The 22,475-nt window shown below is 43.8% G+C and overlaps 1 protein-coding gene across 5 annotated transcripts in view; it reads right to left on the reverse strand.

Moving 5' to 3' along the window:
* CTNNAL1 (catenin alpha like 1) overlaps nucleotides 1-22,475 on the reverse strand; it is a 285,190-nt gene that overhangs the window by 104,347 nt on the left and 158,368 nt on the right. For all 5 annotated transcript variants that reach the window (XM_068236706.1, XM_068236703.1, XM_068236704.1 and 2 more), the window contains 4 exons: nucleotides 7,517-7,636; nucleotides 7,163-7,252; nucleotides 4,051-4,221; nucleotides 1,184-1,384 (listed from right to left, as the gene is read on the reverse strand). In XM_068236706.1, coding sequence (XP_068092807.1) covers nucleotides 1,184-1,384; nucleotides 4,051-4,221; nucleotides 7,163-7,252; nucleotides 7,517-7,636 — 582 coding nt within the window. The remainder of the gene's footprint in view (nucleotides 1-1,183; nucleotides 1,385-4,050; nucleotides 4,222-7,162; nucleotides 7,253-7,516; nucleotides 7,637-22,475) is intronic.

Below are 22,475 nucleotides of genomic sequence, written 5' to 3' on the forward strand. Positions count from 1 at the left end.
AAAACCTGGAAAAAAAAATCATACTGCCAGGGAGGTTAAATTAGGCTTATTCATACATGTTTTTTCATTTCTAAACCTCAGTCACTGGAATGGACCAGAGTCGGGACAAGATCCTCTAGCACCCAAGGCTGAAACACCAAAGTGTGCCCCTTCATACCTCCCACCCCTGCTGTCACACACTGATTGCTATTAGACAAGACACCCCCCCCCCCCCCCCCCAGGCTCTCCAAACTGGTCTTGATAACCCTATGGATGGTGCAAACACAGTTTACATTTTATTGCAGGAAATCACTGCTGCAAAGGAGATGGAATTTGGGGACGATCTGTACCTTGGTCACCGTACCTTGAGTACTGCAATGGGCACAAAGAAATGAAATTTGAACATATCACTACTCTAACACTATAGGGTGTGTGCAGCAGAAGATAAAACATGTTAAAACACGTTTATATATTGGAAATGTAACTGTTGTCCTCATGAAATAAGCCCAGTTGTAAACGGGCCACAGTTTATTTCAGCACTAGACTTAGTATAGATCATTATCCTTACATACTATACTATTGGCTCCAGACTTCCTTGTTTTTTTGTTCCTATATTTCACCTCCTTCCGCAGGCTGCAAGCTGAAATGAAAACCTAACTTTTGATAATGCAAAATTATAAAATAGCTTTTTGAACCACTGACAAAATCCCATTCACCACTGAAACATTGAATCGACTAATTCAACCATAGTATTTAATAAATCACATTTACTCCTCCAACCTGTGCACTGCATGAGTGAAATAAAATGAAAAACTAAATGTGTTAGAGTGTTTCTCTATCTACAGTATTTGACAGACTGCTTAACACCGTCTTCAAGAGTTTCCATTAAAACTTCTGTAGCACGGATTATCTGCCAGATCCTAAATCATGGAAATATGCAGGTTAGGTAATCCCAATAATGCAGACTCATGTTAAAGTACATGGAGAAACAGGTGTTACTATGGTACACTTGCTGGACTCACTGGAAAAATTAGTCTACTAACCAATTTTTGGAGTCACACTACCCTAAAGTGATGTCTTTATACCCTTCATCTGTACACTGATCCATTTATTTCTTTTTTACCACCAAGAAAAAATAGATATTAAAGCAGAAGAAATGATTTTGCAGAATATAAAGAGATTTACTTTGTTAAAAAGCTCTTACAGCTTGCATCCACATTGAAACCAGGTGTTCTAGCTCCATCTTGGCCTGGTTATTAAGCTCCAGAATGTGTTCTCTGTGTTCATGGCTGGTGTAAGCAGAGTCAGTGAAGTCCTCTGTGTGTTCCAAAATAACTTCTAGCATCGTAGAAAGATTCTCCTTTGACAAGAAGTACAAGTTTTCTCTAAGGCCTTCAACTTTACTCTAGAAAAACAGAACATTCAAATTTAACCCCCAAAATACAAAAAAATAAACCCAAAACAAACAAAATCAGGCAGTATTTTAACCAAAAAAACAAAAATGCTAAAATATTACATTACATTTACTTTAAAGCAAACCAATGTGATAATTGTCACAAAACCCATTATTCATTGTAATATGACATTTATCTCCTGAGTTTTCTCCTAGTAGATTATTTTTCATCTTCTGTTTATGGTAACTTTTCAGCACTTTGTAATTGAACAAGTACTAATAAGCAGGTGAATAAAAGTACTGTCAAAATTATTTTTTTCTTGCTTTCTGGTGTGAAAATATCACTTAGGAGAGAAAAAAATGAATTGAATAAGGTCCATTGTCTGCTATGGATTAGACTGCATTGTATACAGGCTGACCTGGCACTCCACACTGCTCGCTTTGAAAAACAAGGCTGTAAGGGATCTGCTACACTACTTTTTATTGTCCTCCTGTATTTCCTGATGCAGGAGTATGGTCATGCCCCCCTCTACTCCATTAGAGCGCTTGTGTATGATCAGAAACTTTCTTATAGCCATTTGAGTGGAAAGGGGTGTGTCCACACCATCCAACCACTAAGCCAATTAACTCACCCGACATTAAAACATGGTCTCACTCACTAAATGACTCAACTTATATGAGAGTCAGACCTAAATTTCTGACTCCTAGCCAGTAGTGGAAACGTAACTCTCAAGCTGCAGTGGTCAGCAACTCTCAAGCCGCAGTAGTCAACATCCTTTAAGATCACCCCTCCCACCCACTCCGAGGAGGCCCGCCTCTCTCCATACCTCCAAGTAATTACCATAATGCAGAGTGAGCCTCAGTGGAAGCTACATACCAAGGTCCAGCACTTGGCACCGTGTCCTCATCTCCCTCATGCCAGTAAGTATACATAAACGTCCCACTCTCTCCCGACATCACTTGACATTAGGAGTCGAAGGAACACTGATGTACACTGGCTAGCATGAGTGAGAGTGTTGAGTGGATACACCACCTGCCACTGGACTCGGTATGTAGATTCCGCCGAAGTTACCTCTGCATTATGGTACTTACTCATACGCGAGGGCAGAAAGGCAGCCCCCTTTTAGTGTGGCAAGAAGTTTTAAATCAGGATGATACCATTTATTGGCTAACTAAAAATGGATAAAAATAAGCAAGCTTTCGGCCTTGCAGCCTTCGTCGGGCTTACATCCTGTTAGGGGTGGGTAAGAACTGACCTCAAAGCATGGTTTGGGGATGGGGGGGGGGGGGGGTTGTCAGCACATTAGCCAAAAAGGAAGGAAGAGGGCGGACACAGATATTGTCCACACTTATAAGGAAGGGGACAGGGAGCCAGTTTTGGGCTGTGCTTATTACCTGGGGAGGGTGTAAAGATACAGAGATGAGCAGCACTTATTCCAGGTTGGTTGGGAGGTTGTCTTCACAAGGGTACAGATAATAGCAACACTTAATGGAAGGTTGGGGGGACAATAGATTCTGTACCGATAACCTGGGGACCTAGGGGGAGGCAATTGGGACAGGTACTCAGGGCAGTATCTTGTCAGTACTGTTATCACATGATCAGGAGACAAGCCAGAGGATTTAAGCATTTTTTTCTCCACATAATTTAAACAAATAAAAGCTTTGTCAAAACGATTGTTGCTGTCTGTGAAGAACATATACAATGCTCAGTTTCTGAATGAGAGGTCCACTTAAAATGTGACTTTAAGATGTGACTTTTACCTGTTTTGTACTAAGTGTGGCTGATCAAGGACTCTTGGCAAACTCCAGGTTTCAAAACCTCTCCTCCCTCATGTCTGGGCTGTGAAAAGTTCATTTTAATTGTAGTGGCTCTATCAAGAGGGCACCGTGACCAGGCAACTGTAAAACGTTGCAAAGTATAGAATATATGATGTGAAACTAGAAATAAAAATGTACCTTTGGAATACATTTTTTTTCTAAAATGAGACATTTATACCAACAAACTACTGTGAGAATGGCAACATTGAATATGTGTGGGGATGTCATCTAAACTAAAGAGTTCCAGGTTTTTTCAAAATATCACAAACACCCCACTTCCCCTCACCCCAAATTCTTCTGGGGCACCACTTCCCCTCACCCCAAATTCTTCTGGGGCACCACTTCCTCCAATTGCCTATTTTTAAAGACCTGATAATGTGACTACCAATGGGCTTTACTTCTCCACTCTAACCAGCAGAAAAGATTCAGCACTATGTCCAAAAGCACGGCAGAACAAGACCATGTCCTCTCCAATGCACACTTCAAAGCTGTACCATGTCACTAAATTAACTTGTGAAAGTGCAGTTATTTTTCTATTGAAAAAGGGGGTATTAAGCACCTCCCTACGAACAAAGAAACCCATTCAGCAGTTGTGATAGTTCAGTCACGACAGCAGCACATTGTAGAAAGGTATAAAGAATAGGTCCATATGCGTCAATATGCAAGTCAGTGATGAAGAATGTACGTAGGCACCCTGAACTTTATTGACTGTATGGAATGGAGTGCATTGTGAAAAGGGCATTTTTTTTTCCTTTCAGCTTCTTTCCCGTGTTCTCAGTATGACATTTTCTACATGTACATTGAATGACTTGGAAACTAAGAAAAAATACATCTAGATAAGGAAAAAATCAAAAGCTCACCTTAAAATCTTTGATTCCACTATAAATACTAATTGGTGCCATTTCTGCCTCCCCGTTTGGTCGTGAGTCAGTTACGATTTCAATGACCTGTTCCAATGCCAGTCTCATTCTTTGGAACACGCCTTCTTTATTAATGCGTGCAGATTCACAGTCAGGATGCCTCAAACAAGTCTAAAAGTAAGGTTAAAAACTTAACATTTATAACTAATAAAAGGAAGTTAAAAATAAATACGTTAAACATACACAAACATAAAAGAAAATCTAGAATCTTGCCAAAAACAAAAATAATGCCCACAATATTTACAGAGGACAGCAATTCCCAGTGCCCATAATATTCATGATCACCTTGATAATAATTTGCCACTAAAACTTCCATTGGTCAGGACATTCTCATAGAACTGCTATGAATATATTGGATTATAAAATGTTGCCATCCTGTAGGTGAAAAGTTTGGGGCCTGCTGTGCAATTGGGCACAGTTAGTGACAAAAATGCTGACCGTCAAGAAACCCCCATTAAAATGACATGGTATGGCAATGCCCAAAGTAAAAGTACCTGGCTACTGAATTCAGCATATCTCGTAGGCAAAAAGGGCCATCTGTTTGGCAAGATTAATATGAGTATTTTATGCCGAAGGTGAGGTAGCATTATATATATATATATATATATATATATATATATATATATATATATATATATATATATATATATATATATATATATATATATAGTTAAAATAATTTGTTTCATTAGCTGCTGTCCCTTAAAATATGACTATGTTGACAAGAACTGTGTTAACACCAGCTCAGCCAGCTGTGAGGTATTTTTTCTTTGATTTTTGAAGAGGAGAAGAGGATAAGCTTTTATTTGGCAAATTAAAAAAATGGGAAGCTTTTGAGTGATATACGAAATACCATTAAGCCTCGTATAACATGTCTGACTTAAGTCGGCTGATGTGGCCTATAACTGCCTCAGCCGAAATCAGGCGTTTTTACAGCAGCCAGCAACCCTCAGCCCACAAGCGATCCGCCGGGCAGATTTACTCAACCACAGCGACGTCAGTCTCTTGCATATCTCATTGTTCTTGTCGTGCCCCTACCCCCGCCTGATGTCATGCACGCCGCTCGTCATCCCTCAGCCGTCCCCCTGCATAGCAACACAGCGCATGGTCAGCTACACAACTGACATACATGTGTGAGGCCCAGCCCAGTGATGTCTTCCAAGGAGATCAGGTCCTGATCCTCAACGGGTGACATCTGTTGAGTGTATGTACGCGGCCTTACACATAGAGTTCCCTCTAAACATAACTATATGCATAATAAAATCATTCCAGCCCTAACTGTACTGTGAAATAGGGGAAAACTGTACTACTTTTATGCAGAGAAGACATTACTATGGTGGGAATAGAATGGTAGGAAAACCCTATGGGCAATAAGGAGCTGAGAAACATTTTTATTGAATTTTATGTTAGTAATTTTACTTTAAATGCCATTTCCTTAGCAACACAAAAATGACTAAGAGATGGCACACACCACTGGCTTTTGCTGAACAATATATTGAAGTGCAATCAACATAGCATGTTGCAGGCTAACCATCTTTCTCAGGTGTGTGAATGGCATTAGGCCAAAACATGCGGTGTTGATTTCAACCCAATATATTGCTCGGACGGCAGGGACAGAAAATCCCTCAGGCAGCAGTGCCGTGCCCTAGTATAGACGCATCAAAAGCCCCTGGGCCAAGGAGGGAGAACAATACTGATAATATCAATCAGCCAGCAGATCTCATGAAGATTTATTAGGGAGCGTCAGGGGCTGCAGATGCTAGAAAGACTGGGCTTCCGTGATTTTTTTACCTTCCCAGGAAAACCACATTTATTGGCTATATGATCCAGAATATGACTGACCTGAATGAATAAACATTCTTTCCACGTGAGGCTGTGTTCCCATGTGTTAGTCCTTGTGCAGCAAGCATTTCCGTGTGAGGCTGTTTTCCCACTAGCGCCAGACTGAGTGCAGCCAACAGGAGCGGGCAGTGTAGTGTCCGCTCTGATGGTACAGGTATAGTCCAAGGCACAAAGCAGATGCCTTACCCTCATAGGCTATATGGGGGAACGCATACACCTTCCTGGGATTATTGCAGACTGCACAGAAGCATGGCCCACTTACTGCAACAGTTGTAATTAAAAAGTGTGAACGACTCAGATTTATAAAATAGAAGCCGTTCAATGTCAGTTTAGCTAAGAGCAGAGAACAGCCAAAAATGTCCGTTCTCAGCTTAAGTATAACAAAGCCTAAAGCTGTACTGCACAGTCTGGTCTAGAACCTGCTACATCTCTAGCAGGATCTAAGCCAATTCATTCTGGAAAAATTAGGCAGAGCTACACTTTTTGCTGTGATGTTTACATTTGTGGTTTACCTGCAGAATTTGTGATCAACCGCTTTATATAATACAGGAAAGGATGAGGAATTAGGTTTTATTGCAGCAGTAGCTTTTGACTAAAATATCCATATTTTCAATTTTCTGCTGCTGTTATAGCAATTTCCAGTCTAAACTGTATTAGGAGTGTTTCCCTTTTCTTGACGCCCATCTCCAGTCTCGACTGTTACCCACTTACTTCACTCCATCTACCAAAATTGTAGCAAGATACAGGTTGAGAAAATTAACGTGCACCACCAAGCAGAATGAGAGTTCGTACCAGACAGAAGCAGCACTGCGGCAGTTCCAGTCCAGCACAAGATAGGTAATTGAGGCTGAACAGCAAAGGGAGGTACAACATGCAGGACAGTGCTGAGCTAGTCAGCACTAGCCCTGGTATTTACTTTACAATGTGCACAAATAAGGGAAGCCCTACTAGGACTTAAAGGAAATATGGGAAAAGCAGGTGCTGAGTGGTCATTTTCCATACAACCAACCATCAACCCTCTGCAGTAGTAATAATAGCTAGGATGCAAACTTGAATTTGGTTGCAAAAATGGAGGATACAAAATGTACTGCAGTGATGGTGTACTGGACCAATGGAGGGACTTATCTTGAAAATGTTAGCAAAGTTCTCCTTCCACACAAAATTCAAACATGAGTCATATGTACTGTATAGAATTCTACCATGTCGTCACCTTAGATGCTGTGAGCAACATCATGGTACACTTCTCCAACACCGCTCTTGCTGCTGCCATGCTTGCCTTTTTCTTCTCGCTCTTCAAGTCCTGGGGAAATACATTTTATCAGCTATAATCATGTTCTACAATTCAAAACTCAAATATTATTTCCACAAAGGCTACAAGCACTTAAAAAGAAATTTCTCACATGCTACCAGTGCCGAGAAAAGAATGTCCAAAGGTCTCATTAAAACCTTATTACAGCTGATAATGTCAGAAAAACTGTTTTCTCCCACACAGATTAAGCCTAAGATGTTTTCTTTGGGCAACACGTTCTCACGGTCAGTGTCAGATAAATGTATTTATACGTACATTCTGCCTGTCTCCAGTAAGATGGGCAAATTCCACCATTTCATTGCCAAACTGGCTGAATATCTGAACGAATTCTTGAAAGCTGCTCACTTTTTCAAGAAGTTCCATGGTTGCCAAGACCTGAAAGAAAACATTAACTTGTTTTACTCAATTATAAAATGATTAACAAAAAATCAAGCTGCTGGAAATAGAGTTGAACATTTCTTATTGTAGTTCAGTGGTGCTGATCCAGTTACTAATTAGCCAGGTGTGTCTTTACTTTCCTTAATGAAGCTCATTTTGGCTTCTTAGCAGGTTGTCTTGTGCCTCTGCCGCCCTGCCTCGCAGCAATACATCACCTGTCCGCCGGCCCGAGTCCCCGGGTCTCTGCAGTCTCTCACTTCTTCCAGCGTACTCCTCCATCATCTCTCCACTTCCTGTCTCGTCCTGTGACAAGCGGAATTTCAAGCAGTAGAGCGCCCTCTATTGATTGAACTTCGTCTTCTCACAGGACAGGTCAGGACGTGAAGAGAAGGAGAAGACGCTGGAAGAAGGGAGAGACTGCGAGGACCCGCGCCGGCAGACAGGTGATGTATTGCTGCGTTGGTCGTCGCCGAATTGAACGCCGCTAATGGCGCGCTCCTGACTCGACAGCAATCAAACAAAATTTTCCGCCTGGACAGATCGACTGAGCCGATCAATTTTGGGTGGAAATCGGTCGATCGGTCAACATTCGCGTTAAGGATTTCACAGCAGATTCGATCACAGTGATCGAATCTGCTGTATTTCAACGGGAAATCGTTGTAGTGTATGGGTAGCTTAAGAGTTGGTTTCCACTGAACAACTGTTAGTCTTATGGGATGCATGCCGGCACTTGCAGCGATGCAAGTATACATCCAAATCTCTGTAGCTGTGCCACACCCAGTTATGGTGATTTGGATACATACTGCGGTAAACTACAGCTGATTTGCAATTCGAATGGCAATCCTATTGGCAGAATAGGTAGCATTTCCCTGCGCAGATCGCATGCGGTGAAACGGTATGTATACTGCACAAGTGGAAATGAGGCCGTTACCCCTCTCAAGGTACTCAACACTAGAGTATTCTGAAATGAACTTCTATGAGCCCTGATATGAATTATATTAAACATAAGAGATAGGTAAAGAGACTAAGGATTACAGCTTGCATGTACATAGTATGCATCTTGGAATTAAAGCAATCTCGTAATAAAAAAAAAAAAAAGTGAGGTACCGTACTTTTTGCCTTATGAGACGTACCAAGATGTTTCCCCTTTTCTATGCATTTTCGCATTGCTATCGCGTATGAGATTGTAAACTTAAAAACGTGTGCGTGAAATTTTTTTGCACTCGATCCAAAAATCACAGGGCATTTTTACCCGACTTTTGGGGGCCAAAAAGTGTGTCTTATAAGGTGAAAAGTACAGTACTTACCAGAGGTTTCACACGTCCTAACCACCAAGTTGGCCAATATGCCCAATTTACTATGTACAGCAGGAAGGGGTGGGGTTATTAGTCCAAACAACATTGTTATCTATTTATACATTTTAGATAGTCATCACAGGAAAGATTCCACAGTTAAGCTAGATACACACGCTAGATGACACTCATTCAAAGCAGCCATTCAGTGTCAGCCAAGAATTTAGTGTGCATGTGGGCATCCCCTGACGCTGCATAAAGTGCCAGCATGCAAAAATGTAGAGGTGCAATATAAAAAAAAAAAAAAAAACCCTATGCAATTCTAATTCAAAATTACTATAATATGCATTAACCTCCCTGGCGCTCAATTTCTGCAGGATTTCTGTGCAAAAAGTGGTTTGATTAATTTTTGTGAAATTTTTGCCTGCAACTTACTGAAATCCACCAGGCAAGGGTCTAGTATCCATTTAGGCCTAGTGCGCACCAGAGCGGTTCAGCTGCGGTTTGCGCTCCGCTTGCGGGTGCGGATCCGCTAGGGTAATGTATTTCAATGGGCTGGTGCACACCAGAGCGGGAGGCGTTTTGCAGAAACGCATACTCCCGGGCTGCTGCAGATTTTGGATTGCGGATGCGTTCCTGCCTCAATGTTAAGTATAGGAAAAACGCAAACCGCTCTGAAAAACGGCACCTCAAAGCGGTTTGCCAGGCGTTTTTTGTTACAGTAGCTGTTCAGTAACAGCTTTACTGTAACAATACATGAAATCTACTACACCAAAAACGCTTCACAAAACCGCAAAATGCTAGCTGAAACGCTACAGAAAAAGAAGAAAAAGCGTTTCAAAATCTGCTAGCATTTTGCGGATCTGCTAGCGGTTTATGGTGTGCACTAGGCCTTTGAGAACAATAAAAGTTTCAAATACAAAATCATGTAAAAAAATTAACATTTCTAAAATAAACTTATTAATCACAAATAGAAAAATTCTCAAATATGGATGAAGAAATAAATCTTCAGCTGAAGTAAGGCCTGGTGCACACCGAGCGGTTTTTGAAGCGTTTCGCAAACCGCTTTCGCCTGTGAAAATGGCTAATGTATTTCAATGGGATGGTGCACACCAGCGGTTTGCGGTCTTTAGCAAACCGCAAACATGGGTCCTGCAGTACTTTTACGGTTTGCAGAAGCGTTTCTGCCTCAATGTAAAGTATAGGAGAAGCTCAAACTGCTCTGAAAAATGCTAGATCAGAGCGGTTTTCCAGGCATTTTTGTAACAGTAGCTGTTCACTAACGGCTTTTTTGTAATCTGCTACACAAAAACGCTCCAAAAAACGCTAGGCATGTTTAGAAAACCTCTCTAAACCTGCCTAGAATGGCTCTGAAATCTGCTTCAAAAACCTCTAGCATTTTGAGGATCTGCTAGCGGTTTTAGTGTGCACTGGGCCTAACAAATACTGTCCAGTGTTTACCTAAAACATCTCTCTTGCGGGGCACAACAACCAAGGGCCAGTTGACACTGTGCGGGCTGGAACCCACAGGAGCGCTTTTGGTAGCGTTTTGGCAGCACTGCGATACGCTAGCAGTTTGCCAAAACGCTGGGCTAATGTTAATGGATGGGGCAACTTCCACAGGAGCGTTTGCGTTTCTCAGAAACGCAAACGCAGGACCTGCAGCATTTTGGGAGCGTTAGCGCTTCAATGTAAAGTATTGAACCGCTAGCGGAAACGCTCAGCAAAACCTAAACTGAGCGGTTTTGCTAGCGTTTTGCGGTTCAGCACACTGTAACAAAATGAAAAATAATTCACAGGACCAATCAGGATAAAAACGCAAAACGCTACGCACCCGCTGGGCAAAAAAATACAATGTTGCAAAACATGACCAAAAACGCACATGAATCCGCTTGCAAACCGCTCAGACAAAACGCTAGCGGTTGCGTTTTGCGTTTGCTGATTTCAGTGGGTTCCAGGCCTGCATGTCATTTACAGCCATTTATGCAAACGCAGCATTTTGATCACTATTTTTTCCACTGTCTGTAAGCTGCAGGGTCTGGTCGTTCTGGGGTCCATTAGTGCCGCACTCCTGTATCCACCTGCGGTATGAAAAAGGATGCTGGGAATCGCAGCTGAAAGTCGACAAATGCTTTTCTGCACGCTTGCAGAATAGCATTTGGGTGAGACACTGGGCTAGTGGTTCAGACATCCGTCTGCACCAGCCCTAAAGGACCATACACAAGCTGGTCTGAACTCTGAGTGGTGAACCATAATGACTGCCGTGGTGGTGGTGTGGTTGTTATGATCAGACCAGTGTGCCTACATCCGCCGCACAATGATTGCATGAAGATCCGGCATGTTGGATTTTTAGAGATGCCCGAGCATAGCACAGTGGATTTGTTCTCGCTTCTCCCACCACCATAAGCTGCTCCGTTACACGCGCCCGTCGTTTTTCCATTCCCCCTGACGCGCTGACGTCATCTGGACTGTACTGCGGAGGCGCAGTAGTTCCTGCGCAGTACAGTCTGCATGACATTAGCGCGACCACGTGAGCCACACGCTGGAGCGCAGAAGAAGCAGGCGCAGTAGTTCCTGCGCAGTACAGTCTGCATGACATTAGCGCGACCACGTGAGCCACACGCTGGAGCGCAGAAGAAGCAGGCGCAGTAGTTCCTGCGCAGTACAGTCTGCATGACATTAGTGCGACCACGTGAGCCACACGCTGGAGCACAGAAGAAGCCGACCTGGTGAGGCCAGCATCTGCACCGGTGGAGACCGGGAGCCACCGGAGCTGCGGCAAGGGCACAGGATGGCTGCTAGGGGCTGGAGGATGCCCAAGGTAAGTGGATTTTTGTTTTTCAGTTACCTTGAGTGTATCCTTTAAAGTAGGGGTGCCCACACTTCTTCGGCTCGCGAGCTACTTTAGAACAGTCGAGACCACGAGATCGACCACCTGTTCTCCCCCGCACAGTGTAACACACACACACACACACACACACACACACACACACACACACACACACACACACACACACACACACACTCTCCCCCCCCCCTCAAAGCCTAGCCATATTGCTGTGCACTTGTCACTAGTGATGGGCCAGTGCTTGTCAGCGAGAGCAGAGCTGATTATTGTTAGTGTGGCTTCCCCCTGTGGCAACAGACACTTTCCCTGGCTGGCTGCACAGCTGCGCGCAGTAAATCTATTACTGTATCTACTGCAGTAATATATTGCAGTAGTAATCTATGGCCTCAATTCACTGTACAGGGATCATGTTGGAGATAATAAGGCAAGAGAAAACTTGCCACCACGCACTGAGAGAGAGTTATCTTAGCTCTTCATTCCACTTAACGACCACCTAACGCTGATAGGCGGTGGCAGGTCGTTAGTGGTTTCCCATGGAAACGGCCTTTCCATGTCAGTTCACGGAGGGTGTCTCCGTGAACAGTCTGCGAGCCGCCGATCGTGGCTAGTAAGCTAAATGTAAACACACGGGGAAGAAATCCCCGTTGTTTACATCATACGCAGCAGCGCCGTAAAGGAGATCGGCGATCCCCGGCCTCTGAAAGCCTATCAGAGGCGGTGCAGGACGGAACTCAGTCCTGTGCCGCCCATAACAAGAGGGAGAAGGAGGTAAGGAGAGGGAGGACGGAAAACAAGAGGGAGAAGGAGGTAAGAAGAGGGAGGGCGGAAAACGCGGCGGAGGGGGGCTTTGAGGAGCCCCCCGCTGAACTAAAACTACACTGGTGATCAGACCCCCCCTGCAGGACATCCCCCAGTGGGGAAAAAAGGGGGGGGGGGGGGGAAGTCTGGTCGCCCTGGCTCAAACACGATCTGTGCTGTGGGCTGGAGAGCCCACTCCGCACAGATCTTTGAAAGTGAGCCCGGTCCTTAAGTGGTTACCTCCTCTGTAATTAAGTTACCTCCTCTGTAGTTAAGTTACCTCCACGGTAGTTATTTTCACACGCAGTTAAAGCGGTATAAAACCCTGACATAATATTCAATAAAAACATAATTTTCTACTTTTTATATGCCATACGGTTAGCATATTTGCTTTTGTGCATAAGTATTATTCATTTAGAAATTATACGTTTCTAAAGTACATTTATTTTACTCTGAGAGCTGACTTTGCATTTTAGTTATAACTGCTTTATTCATCCTCTAACTTAATCAGAAAGCATTTATGCTTGTCTGACTTTGTTCAGGGGACCAGGCAGTGTGAGAGAAGGCTTTGTTTACATTTCTCACTTGATACAATTAAACACAAGATAACATTATGTAAAGTTCGCAAGCGGCCAGCTCTGCTGGCAGGGAAGCTTCTAAAGCCTGTGTTAACCCTTTGAATGCAGTTCTAGTAAAAAAAAAAAAATGCTGGTTGTATAGAATATGCTGTAAATCAGCGCTTTCCAACTGGAGGCCCGAGGGCCGCATCCGGCCCGCCAGGCCTGCTGTTGCGGCCCGCTCGTGACAGGTGTCCCCCCAGTTAGATAGTGAGGTGTCCAGTGCCTCGCCCGTTACCTCTGCTGTGTCCCCGCTGCCGCTGCCTCACAGCTCAGACCTCACAGATCGCGGCGACTGAGGCAAACAGAGTGCGCATGGTACCCGCACGGAGTAAGTCACGTGCGGAAGTGTCATTAGTCGCGATCTGTGAGGTCTGAACTGTGAAGCAGCGGCAGCGGGGACACAGCAGAGGTAACGGGCGAGGCACTGGACACCTCACTATCTAACTGGGGGGACACCCGTCACTATCTAACTGGGGGGGGGGGGGCACCTGTCACTATCTAACTGGGGGGGGGGGGGCACCTGTCACTATCTGGGGGGGGCACCTGTCACTAACTGGGGGGGGGGGCACCTGTCACTAACTGGGGGGGCACCTGTCACTATCTAACTGGGGGGGGGGGGCACCTGTCACTTTCTAACTGGGGGGACACCTGTCACTATCTAACTGGGGGGCACCGGTCACTATCTAACTGGGGGGGCACCGGTCACTATCTAACTGGGGGGGCACCTGTCACTACCTCTTCCGCCCACACCACAGCATCACCGCCAGCCCGGCCACAGCAGCACCGCAAGGCCTTTCAGCTCACACATCATCACCAATCTGGCCAAAAACACTATTGCCAGGCCAGCCAGGCACGGCAGCCAGTAGAGGAGAATTCAGAAGCCAGGTGAGAGGTGTCTACCATATTAAAGGGGCATTCTGCATATTTATGTGAAATGCTGTCTATTTATGTGGCTCATGACTGCTGAATTTGTCTTGTTGGGGGCCTCATGATTTGTTGGGGGCCTCATGATTGCTAAATTTGTCTTGTTGGGGGCCTCATGATTGCTGAATGTGTCTTGTTGGGGGCCTCATGATTGCTGAATTTGTCTTGTTGGGGGCCTCATGATTGCTGAATTTGTCTTGTTGGGGGCCTCATGATTGCGGAATTTGTCTTGTTGGGGGCCTTATGATTGCTGAATTTGTCTTGTTGGGGGGTCACATGATTGCGAACTGCGAGACTATGGAAAAGCTGAATCATCATCATGAGACAATAGCATTAAACCTACTTTTTTAGCTTTTTAAAAACGGAAAATAAAACTGGGAGGTTCTAAAAAAAAATACATTTTTAAGGAGTAGGATGGATGAAATTGTTTATCTTCAGAGTTTATTTTCAACTTGGATTTCCCAGAATGTTCATGTATGAGTTAAAACGTTTGTATGTAGTTTAAATTGCTGTTGCCACTTTGCGATAGATAAGTGACTTTTGGGTTGCAGTTTGGGCACTCGGCCTCCAATAGGTTCGCCACCACTGTCCTAATCTAATGTCCCACATTGCTAAGTTCATTTAAAATTTGTCTCCACCCGTGGCCACACCCACATTCTGGTCCATGGCCACACCAATTTTTCGGGGTGTCTGCGGCTCTAGCAAGAACCTTCGGCCCTCCACCATGGGTCTGAAAAATAAATGGCCCTCCATGCCCGTGAAGTTGGACAGCACTGCTGTAAATAATCTATTCGAGCAAAGTAGAAATGCTGGGTTTCATTCCACTTTAATTAACAGCCTGTCTTTAAAGAATACCCCAACTGAAATGTGACATAATGAGATAGACATGTGTATGTACAGTGCCAAGCACACAAATAACTATGCTGTGTTCCTTTTTTTCTTTATCTGCCTGAATGAGTTAAATATCAGGTATGTAAGTGGCTGACTCAGTCCTGACTCAGGCAGGAAGTGACTACAGTGTGACCCTCACAGATAAGAAATTCCAACTATAAAACACTTTTCTAGCAGAAAATGGCTTCTGAGAGCAAGAAAGAGGTAAAAAAGGGGAATTTCTTATCAGTGAGGGTCACACTGTAGACACTTCCTGTCTGAGTCAGGACTGAGTCAGCCACTTACATACCTGATATTTAACTCTTTCAGTAAGAGAAAGAAAAAAAGGAACCCAGCATAGTTATTTGCGTGCTAGGCACTGTACATACACATATCTATCTCATTATGTCACATTTCAGTTCGGGTATCCTTTAACTTTAGAATAAGGATTGAAGAGTTAACTTTAGGTTTGCCTGAGGTAAAATGTTTCCTGAATACTACATGCCTCATCACCATGGTGATCACTATAGAAACGTTATTAAAGACAGGAGATACGCTTAGTGAATTGAGGCAAATCTCTGACCGTGCCTGCCGTCTTCCCCATCAGCCTGAGCAGCCTCCATACACTTCCTGCTCCCGACCCCAGTTGTCACAGCCTTGAGGGGAGGAGATGTTGTCCCCTAATTTGCTGCTCTCCCCTTCAGCCGCGCCTCTTTAGCCACGCCTCTCTCTTTCCTCTCTGATGCTATCAGCTAGTAGCAGCACAATCTGACAGCTGCGGCTGTGCAGTCACAGCTGCGGGGCAGCAAAATTTGACAAGGCGTGGCCAACTGGCCGCGATCTACAGATAGATCGCGATCGACCTATTGGGCAGGCCTGCTTTAAAGCATAACTGTCAGGCATAAAATCAAAAATAAATTCTTCATTTTTATCTGGTAAACAAGTAATAAGGATGCTAACCAGGCAATCCAAAAGTTTAACTCTTTCTTTTGCTGTTGATAAGTAAATCATTCCCCAGTTTACCTGGCTCTTATTTGGTACATTGCCGCACAAAGGAAGTTGCAAGGCATGCTGGGTTGTCTTTTTTTTTCTTCTCAGACTTGACTAATGCAGCCTGATTGGCTGAAGCCTCCTTGATGCCCCCCCCCCCCCCCCCCCTCAACACCACACACACACACCTGTTACTCCCCGATTGGCCAATATTTCTCATGCTGACATGCTGTAGAGTCATACAACAATGCACTTTCTATTGCAGAGCTGGGTATTAGTGTCTAAAGACTGTGTGTTTGCATTGGCCACCCTCCTCCTCCCAGAGTAAGGGGGGAAATTAAATCAAGATTGGCTTCAGACACAGGGATTCCAAAATGGCAAATGCCAGAAACTCTTTTCTCTTTATTTACTATATAAAACGCACTGAAATCAAAAATGTGGAGAATACATAGTTTATGTACGTTGAGCAAGTATTTTTCTTCTTATATAGGTGTTTGATTTTTGAGATATTATAGCTGATAGCCCCTCTTTAAGCCAATTACAAATGCTGATTTATTCAGGTTTTCTTTAGCTTGCACTTTTGCTTTTTGTTACTTTAAGTCTTAACCAGAATTAAATTATGCCTACTAAATATAAGACAGATTCCACTGGATTTTTTGAGCAATGTGGAATCTAGGCTGCTTCACCCCCCACTGACCTCTATGTCACTGTCAATGGCACAATCATTCGTCCAACCACACAAGCCCGCTGCCTGGGTGTCACCCTGGACTCAGCCCTCTCCTTCACCTCCCACATCCAAACCGTAGCTAGGGCCTGCTATTTCCACTTGCGCAACATCTCCAAGATCCGGTCTTTCCTGACCCCAGACACTGCCAAACTCCTTGTCCATGCCCTCATCTCCCGCCTGGACTACTGCAACTCCCTCCTGTCCGGCCTTCCTCAAAACCACATCGCCCCCTACAATCCATCATGAACGCAGCAGCCAAACTCATCTACTCCTCCCACCGCTCTGTCTCCACGACTCCCCTACGCAAATCCCTTCATTGGCTTCCAATTCACTTCAGAATCAGCTTCAAGATTCTATGTTTGGCATACAAATCCATACACAAGTCCTGCCCAACCTACATCTCTGACCTGGTCAGGAGATATACACCTGGCCGCCCACTTTGCTCCTCCAACAACCTCCTCTTAACTACCCCACGCATCTCGCACTGCAGGACTTCACTAGAGCTGCCCCCATCCTGTGGAAATCACTCCCACTGCCCATCAGGCTCGCTCCAACCTTCAACACCTTCAAAAAAGCACTCAAAACTCACTTCTTCAAGGAGGCCTACATCAACTCAACACTGCCCTAATCCTCTCTGCGAAGAACTTCTTGTTGCGCCCCCCCCTTTCATGTCACCAACCCCTCTCTCTAGATTGTAAGCCTTTGGCAGGGCCCTCTCCCCTTGTGTATCATACTTGACTGTGTGCCCAGAATTTGGAACTTGTAATTTTTACCACTACCACTCCAGTTTATGATCTGGCATTGTACTACTGCTATCTGCATTGTGTTGTGCATCTTATTGCTATTACCGGTATTGTTGTATCTATTGTCTAATACCTGTATTGTTCTGTCACCCCTGTTATCATTGTCTGTAATCCTATTTATTGTACAGCGCTGCATAATATGTTGGCGTTATATAAATCTAATAAATAATAATAATAATAATAATAATATGCTCTCAACATGTGGTATGAGTACCCCAAGCGGTAGTTAAACTGTTGAGATTTAAAAACACCAAATGATACACAGGTAGTTCCTAACTTACGAACGACCTGCCAATACAAACGTCATGGATTCTGTGTTTCCATGGGATCAAGTAAAAAAAAAAAATGTCAAATTGGACTTGTAGTTTTTGAGAAAATCAATTTTAAAAAATTCTAAGAAAAAATAGCTTTTAAACTTGTATAAGCAGCAGAGGGCAGAGGTGACAGAGGCGGACACAGGAGGCACAGAGGAGGTACAAGGGACATAGATGGCACAATGTTCCAACTTAAGAACAGATTCAGGGTAAGAACGAGCCTACTGTCCCCATCTCGTTCGTAAACCGGGGACTACCTACCTGTATTAACAAAACTGAATAAGTGTTTTAGCTGGCTAAAACATAAGGGAATAATTGAAAAGCATTAATACAGAACTATGGAGTACTCATATCAAATATCAGATAATATGGTACCCACGCCAGGAGATACATGGTAAATAATCATTTATAAGGGGCTGTTGCAATCTGCGGTATTCCTTGCCTTACATGCCAATGACACTGTTCATGGAACAATTGACTTGCAGTTACTTCCTTCACCTGCAGCTGGTACCAGAGTTACAAGTAGTCTGCACTTCTACCCCCTACCAGCAGATGTCCTTTCACCATTTTCAGCCTACTCAGCAGCAATTAGCAGACACACATATGTTCTACTATTTAAAGTGGAATAAAATGCTGACATTACATTTAATAAAAATGTGTTTTTCTACTTTCTATTACTCATACAGTTACCATATTTGCTTTTGTGCACAATATTGTCTGTCTACAAATTACAAATTCCCAAAGTACAGTGTATCTGCTATGGAAGCTGCCATTGCATTTTATTGCATAGCTGCTGTATTTATACTGTATATTAAACTCTATCTACTGATAATTTCTCACCTCTCTATGCTGCTAGCTGTTACCAATGTATCTGACAAAGGAATTTAAACAAATTATAATATCACCGTTTCGGGAGCGGCCAGAAGCTACCCACTGAAGCAAGCGGCTTTCCACTGAAGAACAAAGTGCCATGTTTACCTGTTTGAATGCTGCTCTGCTACAATTTATTTTTTGTAGTAGATTTTATGCTGTAAATATTTTAGAGCGAACACGAAATACTGGGTTTCATACCACTTTAAGGACTGAACTTCCACTCAGTGAAGCTAAACAATGTTATGGCAGTTTGCAGAGTGCTTCTGTCCTCTGCCTCTGCATTCCTTACATCTGTACCTGACCTGTCTTGCTCTCCTGGTATTGATCCCTGGCTGTCTTTGACCTGTCCTCCTGTTTACTGATTTTGTGCTGTTTTGATATTGGATTTGGTTTGACCTGGCATCTTTAACCCTGTATTTTGCCTCCTCTTTATGCACTGCATACCTGGCTGTATATATATATATTGTTATTTAAAGTCTTTTGTTATATTGCACTAATGCAGTATTTGCAGCAAGAGTGGTCACCTGTTGGTTGTCTTTTGGACAATTTTCATTGTTTGAACATGCTTCACGTTTTGATATGTTTCACTGCTAGATTAGTGGTTAGTTTCTCTCCTGTTGGGGCACGTCACCGCCGTAGGAGAGTCTATTAGGGATAATTTGTGCACAACTTATGCTGAAGCTAACGCCCCCTTTACTGTACCTGTTTTGAATGCAAGGTGTGTAACCTGCCCGTTAGTCGAGCTCTGCATACTTGTGCAGGTAGTCAATTCAGGTGCAGCGTCTGTTTGGAAGCGCTGCCATTTCCTTCTGCTGTTGGTTGTCTATGCAGTTCCATGGCTGGGGCACATGCTATAATAATGTTGTGAAACAATCTAGAAGACATTTCACTGTTAATCTAATTGGATTCCTCATTTTAAAGGGATGGTGGAGAAAGTCTTTAGCAAGTATGTCTGTACAAGAAAATCAATCATCCACATTCAGGCACAGTCACTAGTCTTCCCAGACCATAAAACAGAATTTAACATATTAAGTATCTGTATAGCACCGGCATCTTCCGCAGTGATGTACAGAGTATATTGTCTTGTCACTTAAAGGATACCAGAGCCCAAGTGTATAGGGGAAAAAAAAGAGGAGCAGGCATGTAGAGGAAGCTGTCCTGATGCCCACTGCTTCCCCCCCTCCCCCGCCTATTCTCCTCTCTGCCCCTCCGATCCTACCTAAATGTCCCCCAGCAGCCTCTTCCAGGTTGGCCATCTTGGGCATCAGTGCGCATGCGCAGGCCCTGCTATGGGCGTCCTACATCACACTCCTGGCCACGGACGTGTAATGTAGGACGCACAGCCAGGCCTGCGCACAGATGCCTGACCCGGCCGACTTGGAAGAGGCTGCCGAGGGGCATTTAAGTCGGATCGGATGGGCAGAGAGGAGACCAGAGGGAGTGGTGGGCATCATGACAGCTTCCACTACATGTCTGCTCCCCCCATTTTTACCTATTTACTTTGGCTCTGGTATCCTTTAACTGTCCCTCAGAGGGGCTCACAATCTAATCCCTACCATAGTGATATGTCTATGCATGTATCGTGAAGTTTATGTATCATAGTCTAGGAATAATTTATGGGGAAGCCAATTAACTTATCTCTATATATTTGGGATGTGGGAGGAAACCGGAGTGCCCATAGGAATCCCACACAGACGCATGATCTTCCTCTTAGCCTCCTTTCCTATTAGAGCATTTAGAATTGGGCTAATCAATTCACTTGCTGTTGATACCGATTGGCCTTATCCCAAGATGCATTCAATGTGTATGCAAGTTGGAATGTTTAGCATGTTACTGACCATTTATCTACTGGCAACATGCAAAAGAGCCCCAAGTAATTTTCTTATTGTACGTCATGAACATTAACATGCTAAGTAAGGTTTGTAGAGTCTGAGGTGTTACATTCCTAAAGAAAACCCGTGAGTACAAAAGTAGAAAAAAAAAAAAAAAAAAAGATATACTTGCCTTGATCCTCCAGAGGCTTCCTTCCCCACATCCTCCTTCAGACCCCCGCTGGCCGCCAAGACCCCATGGAAATTTGCAGCTGCACTCTTGTCTGTGAACAAGCATGGCCCGCACTGCACTGGAAGCCTCACAACTGGAGTAGAGCATGGATCCACTTGGGCTCAGCTTCTCTGAGTTTTTCTCTGAGCAGCTCAGTACTAGTGTGAGGTGCAAGGTGTCCTTCGCCTGCCCAGTGCAGCTGCGCTCGTTCATTGATGGGAGCACTCTTTGCAAAGGTTCGAATAGGTTCTGGTGCTCCCTTCGCTGGATCGGTAGAAGCAAAGGGGGGGGGGGGGGGCAGCTTCAGTCTACTAAGGTAAATACCCATTTAGGCCACTTTTCTCCCTTCAGGTTTCCTCTAATTTCCACAGACTTGGTAAGGGTGTATTTAAATGTTCACACTCTTCTGCATTTCGACCTCGTTTTTGTAAAATAATAATACTGTGCAATAGGACCTGCTAAGATTTTTGATCAGGTCGTCATAAGCAAAACCTTAGATTTGAAAGGCCTTTATTTTTCTCGCTACTGTAAATACTGTGGAAATTCAGTCTTCCTAGTCATTTGGTGTGAGGAAGACAGGCAGTAAAATATTTTCAAGATTTCCCAGTCCTGCTAAATCTTACTTTCAATAGACAAAACATGACCTGGATAAATAAGAACCTTCGTTGACATAATGGGATTATGTTTTGTGACCATTTTAGGTACAAACTTTGATTTGTGGAATCCATCTCTAAAAGCAGAAAACCACAGCTAATCTGTTCTATGCACAGACATCTTCTTTAGAATTCCCTGAAGCTTACTTTACTGGCCTTCTGTGGCTCTGCTGCATTGATTAATGTTCTAAGCATGTCAACCACCTACTTCCTAAAAGCATTTCTGCAAACTGTAAACATTATAATTTTTAAAAAATAATTCAGCAGTCATTTCAAATGTGCTTGACTGCTAGAAACTACATTTATAAGAAAAATAGAAAACACTTGTCCCTGAAACATTGTGGATGTTTTTTTCTCCCTGGCGCTCTATTGCAGTTACACTCCTCTTTACCATGCATGATTTTTCATTTTCACATTAAGGGTTCTTTTACACTACATGCGATTCTGATTCAGTTTTACATGCGATCAAACAAGTCCCGCATGCTGCGTTTTTTTTCCTAAATTTTTCTTCTTCTGTTACTAGCATCCAGTGAAAACCACAAATCGGAATTGCAAATCGGAACTGCAATTTTACATTATGATGCAATTTTACATGCGATTCCGATCTTTTAAAGAGACACTGAAGTCTCATAAAATGCCACTTTTTATGTAACAGTTACCTTCAGCAGTATCGCCCTAAACTAAAACGCTGCATCCCGTGGCAGATCGCTGGTTTTAAACCCCCCAAATCCCTGTGGGAAAATGCGGGGAGGCCTTCCTTATGGGAGGCAGAGCTTTGGACTGTAGCTCTGCCTCCATGCGTGTCAATCCCCGCTGATCCCTGCCTCTCCCCGGCCCCTATAAGTGAAGGAAGACAGAGGGGCAGGGAGAGGCGGAGATCTGGGGGGACTGACGTGAATGGAGACAGAGCTGCAGCTCAAAGCTCTGCCTCCCCGGGCAGCAAAATCCACGACTTTGAAAGTCATGGATTTTTGCCCCGGTATTTGGGGTGTTTAAAACCAGCAATTTGCCGCGGGGATGCAGCGTTTTAGTTAGGGCGATACTGCTGAGGGTAACGGTTACATAAAAAGTGGCATTTTAT

Source organism: Hyperolius riggenbachi, chromosome 5 (genome assembly GCF_040937935.1).
Source record: "Hyperolius riggenbachi isolate aHypRig1 chromosome 5, aHypRig1.pri, whole genome shotgun sequence".
Classification (NCBI taxonomy): Eukaryota; Metazoa; Chordata; class Amphibia; order Anura; family Hyperoliidae; genus Hyperolius; species Hyperolius riggenbachi.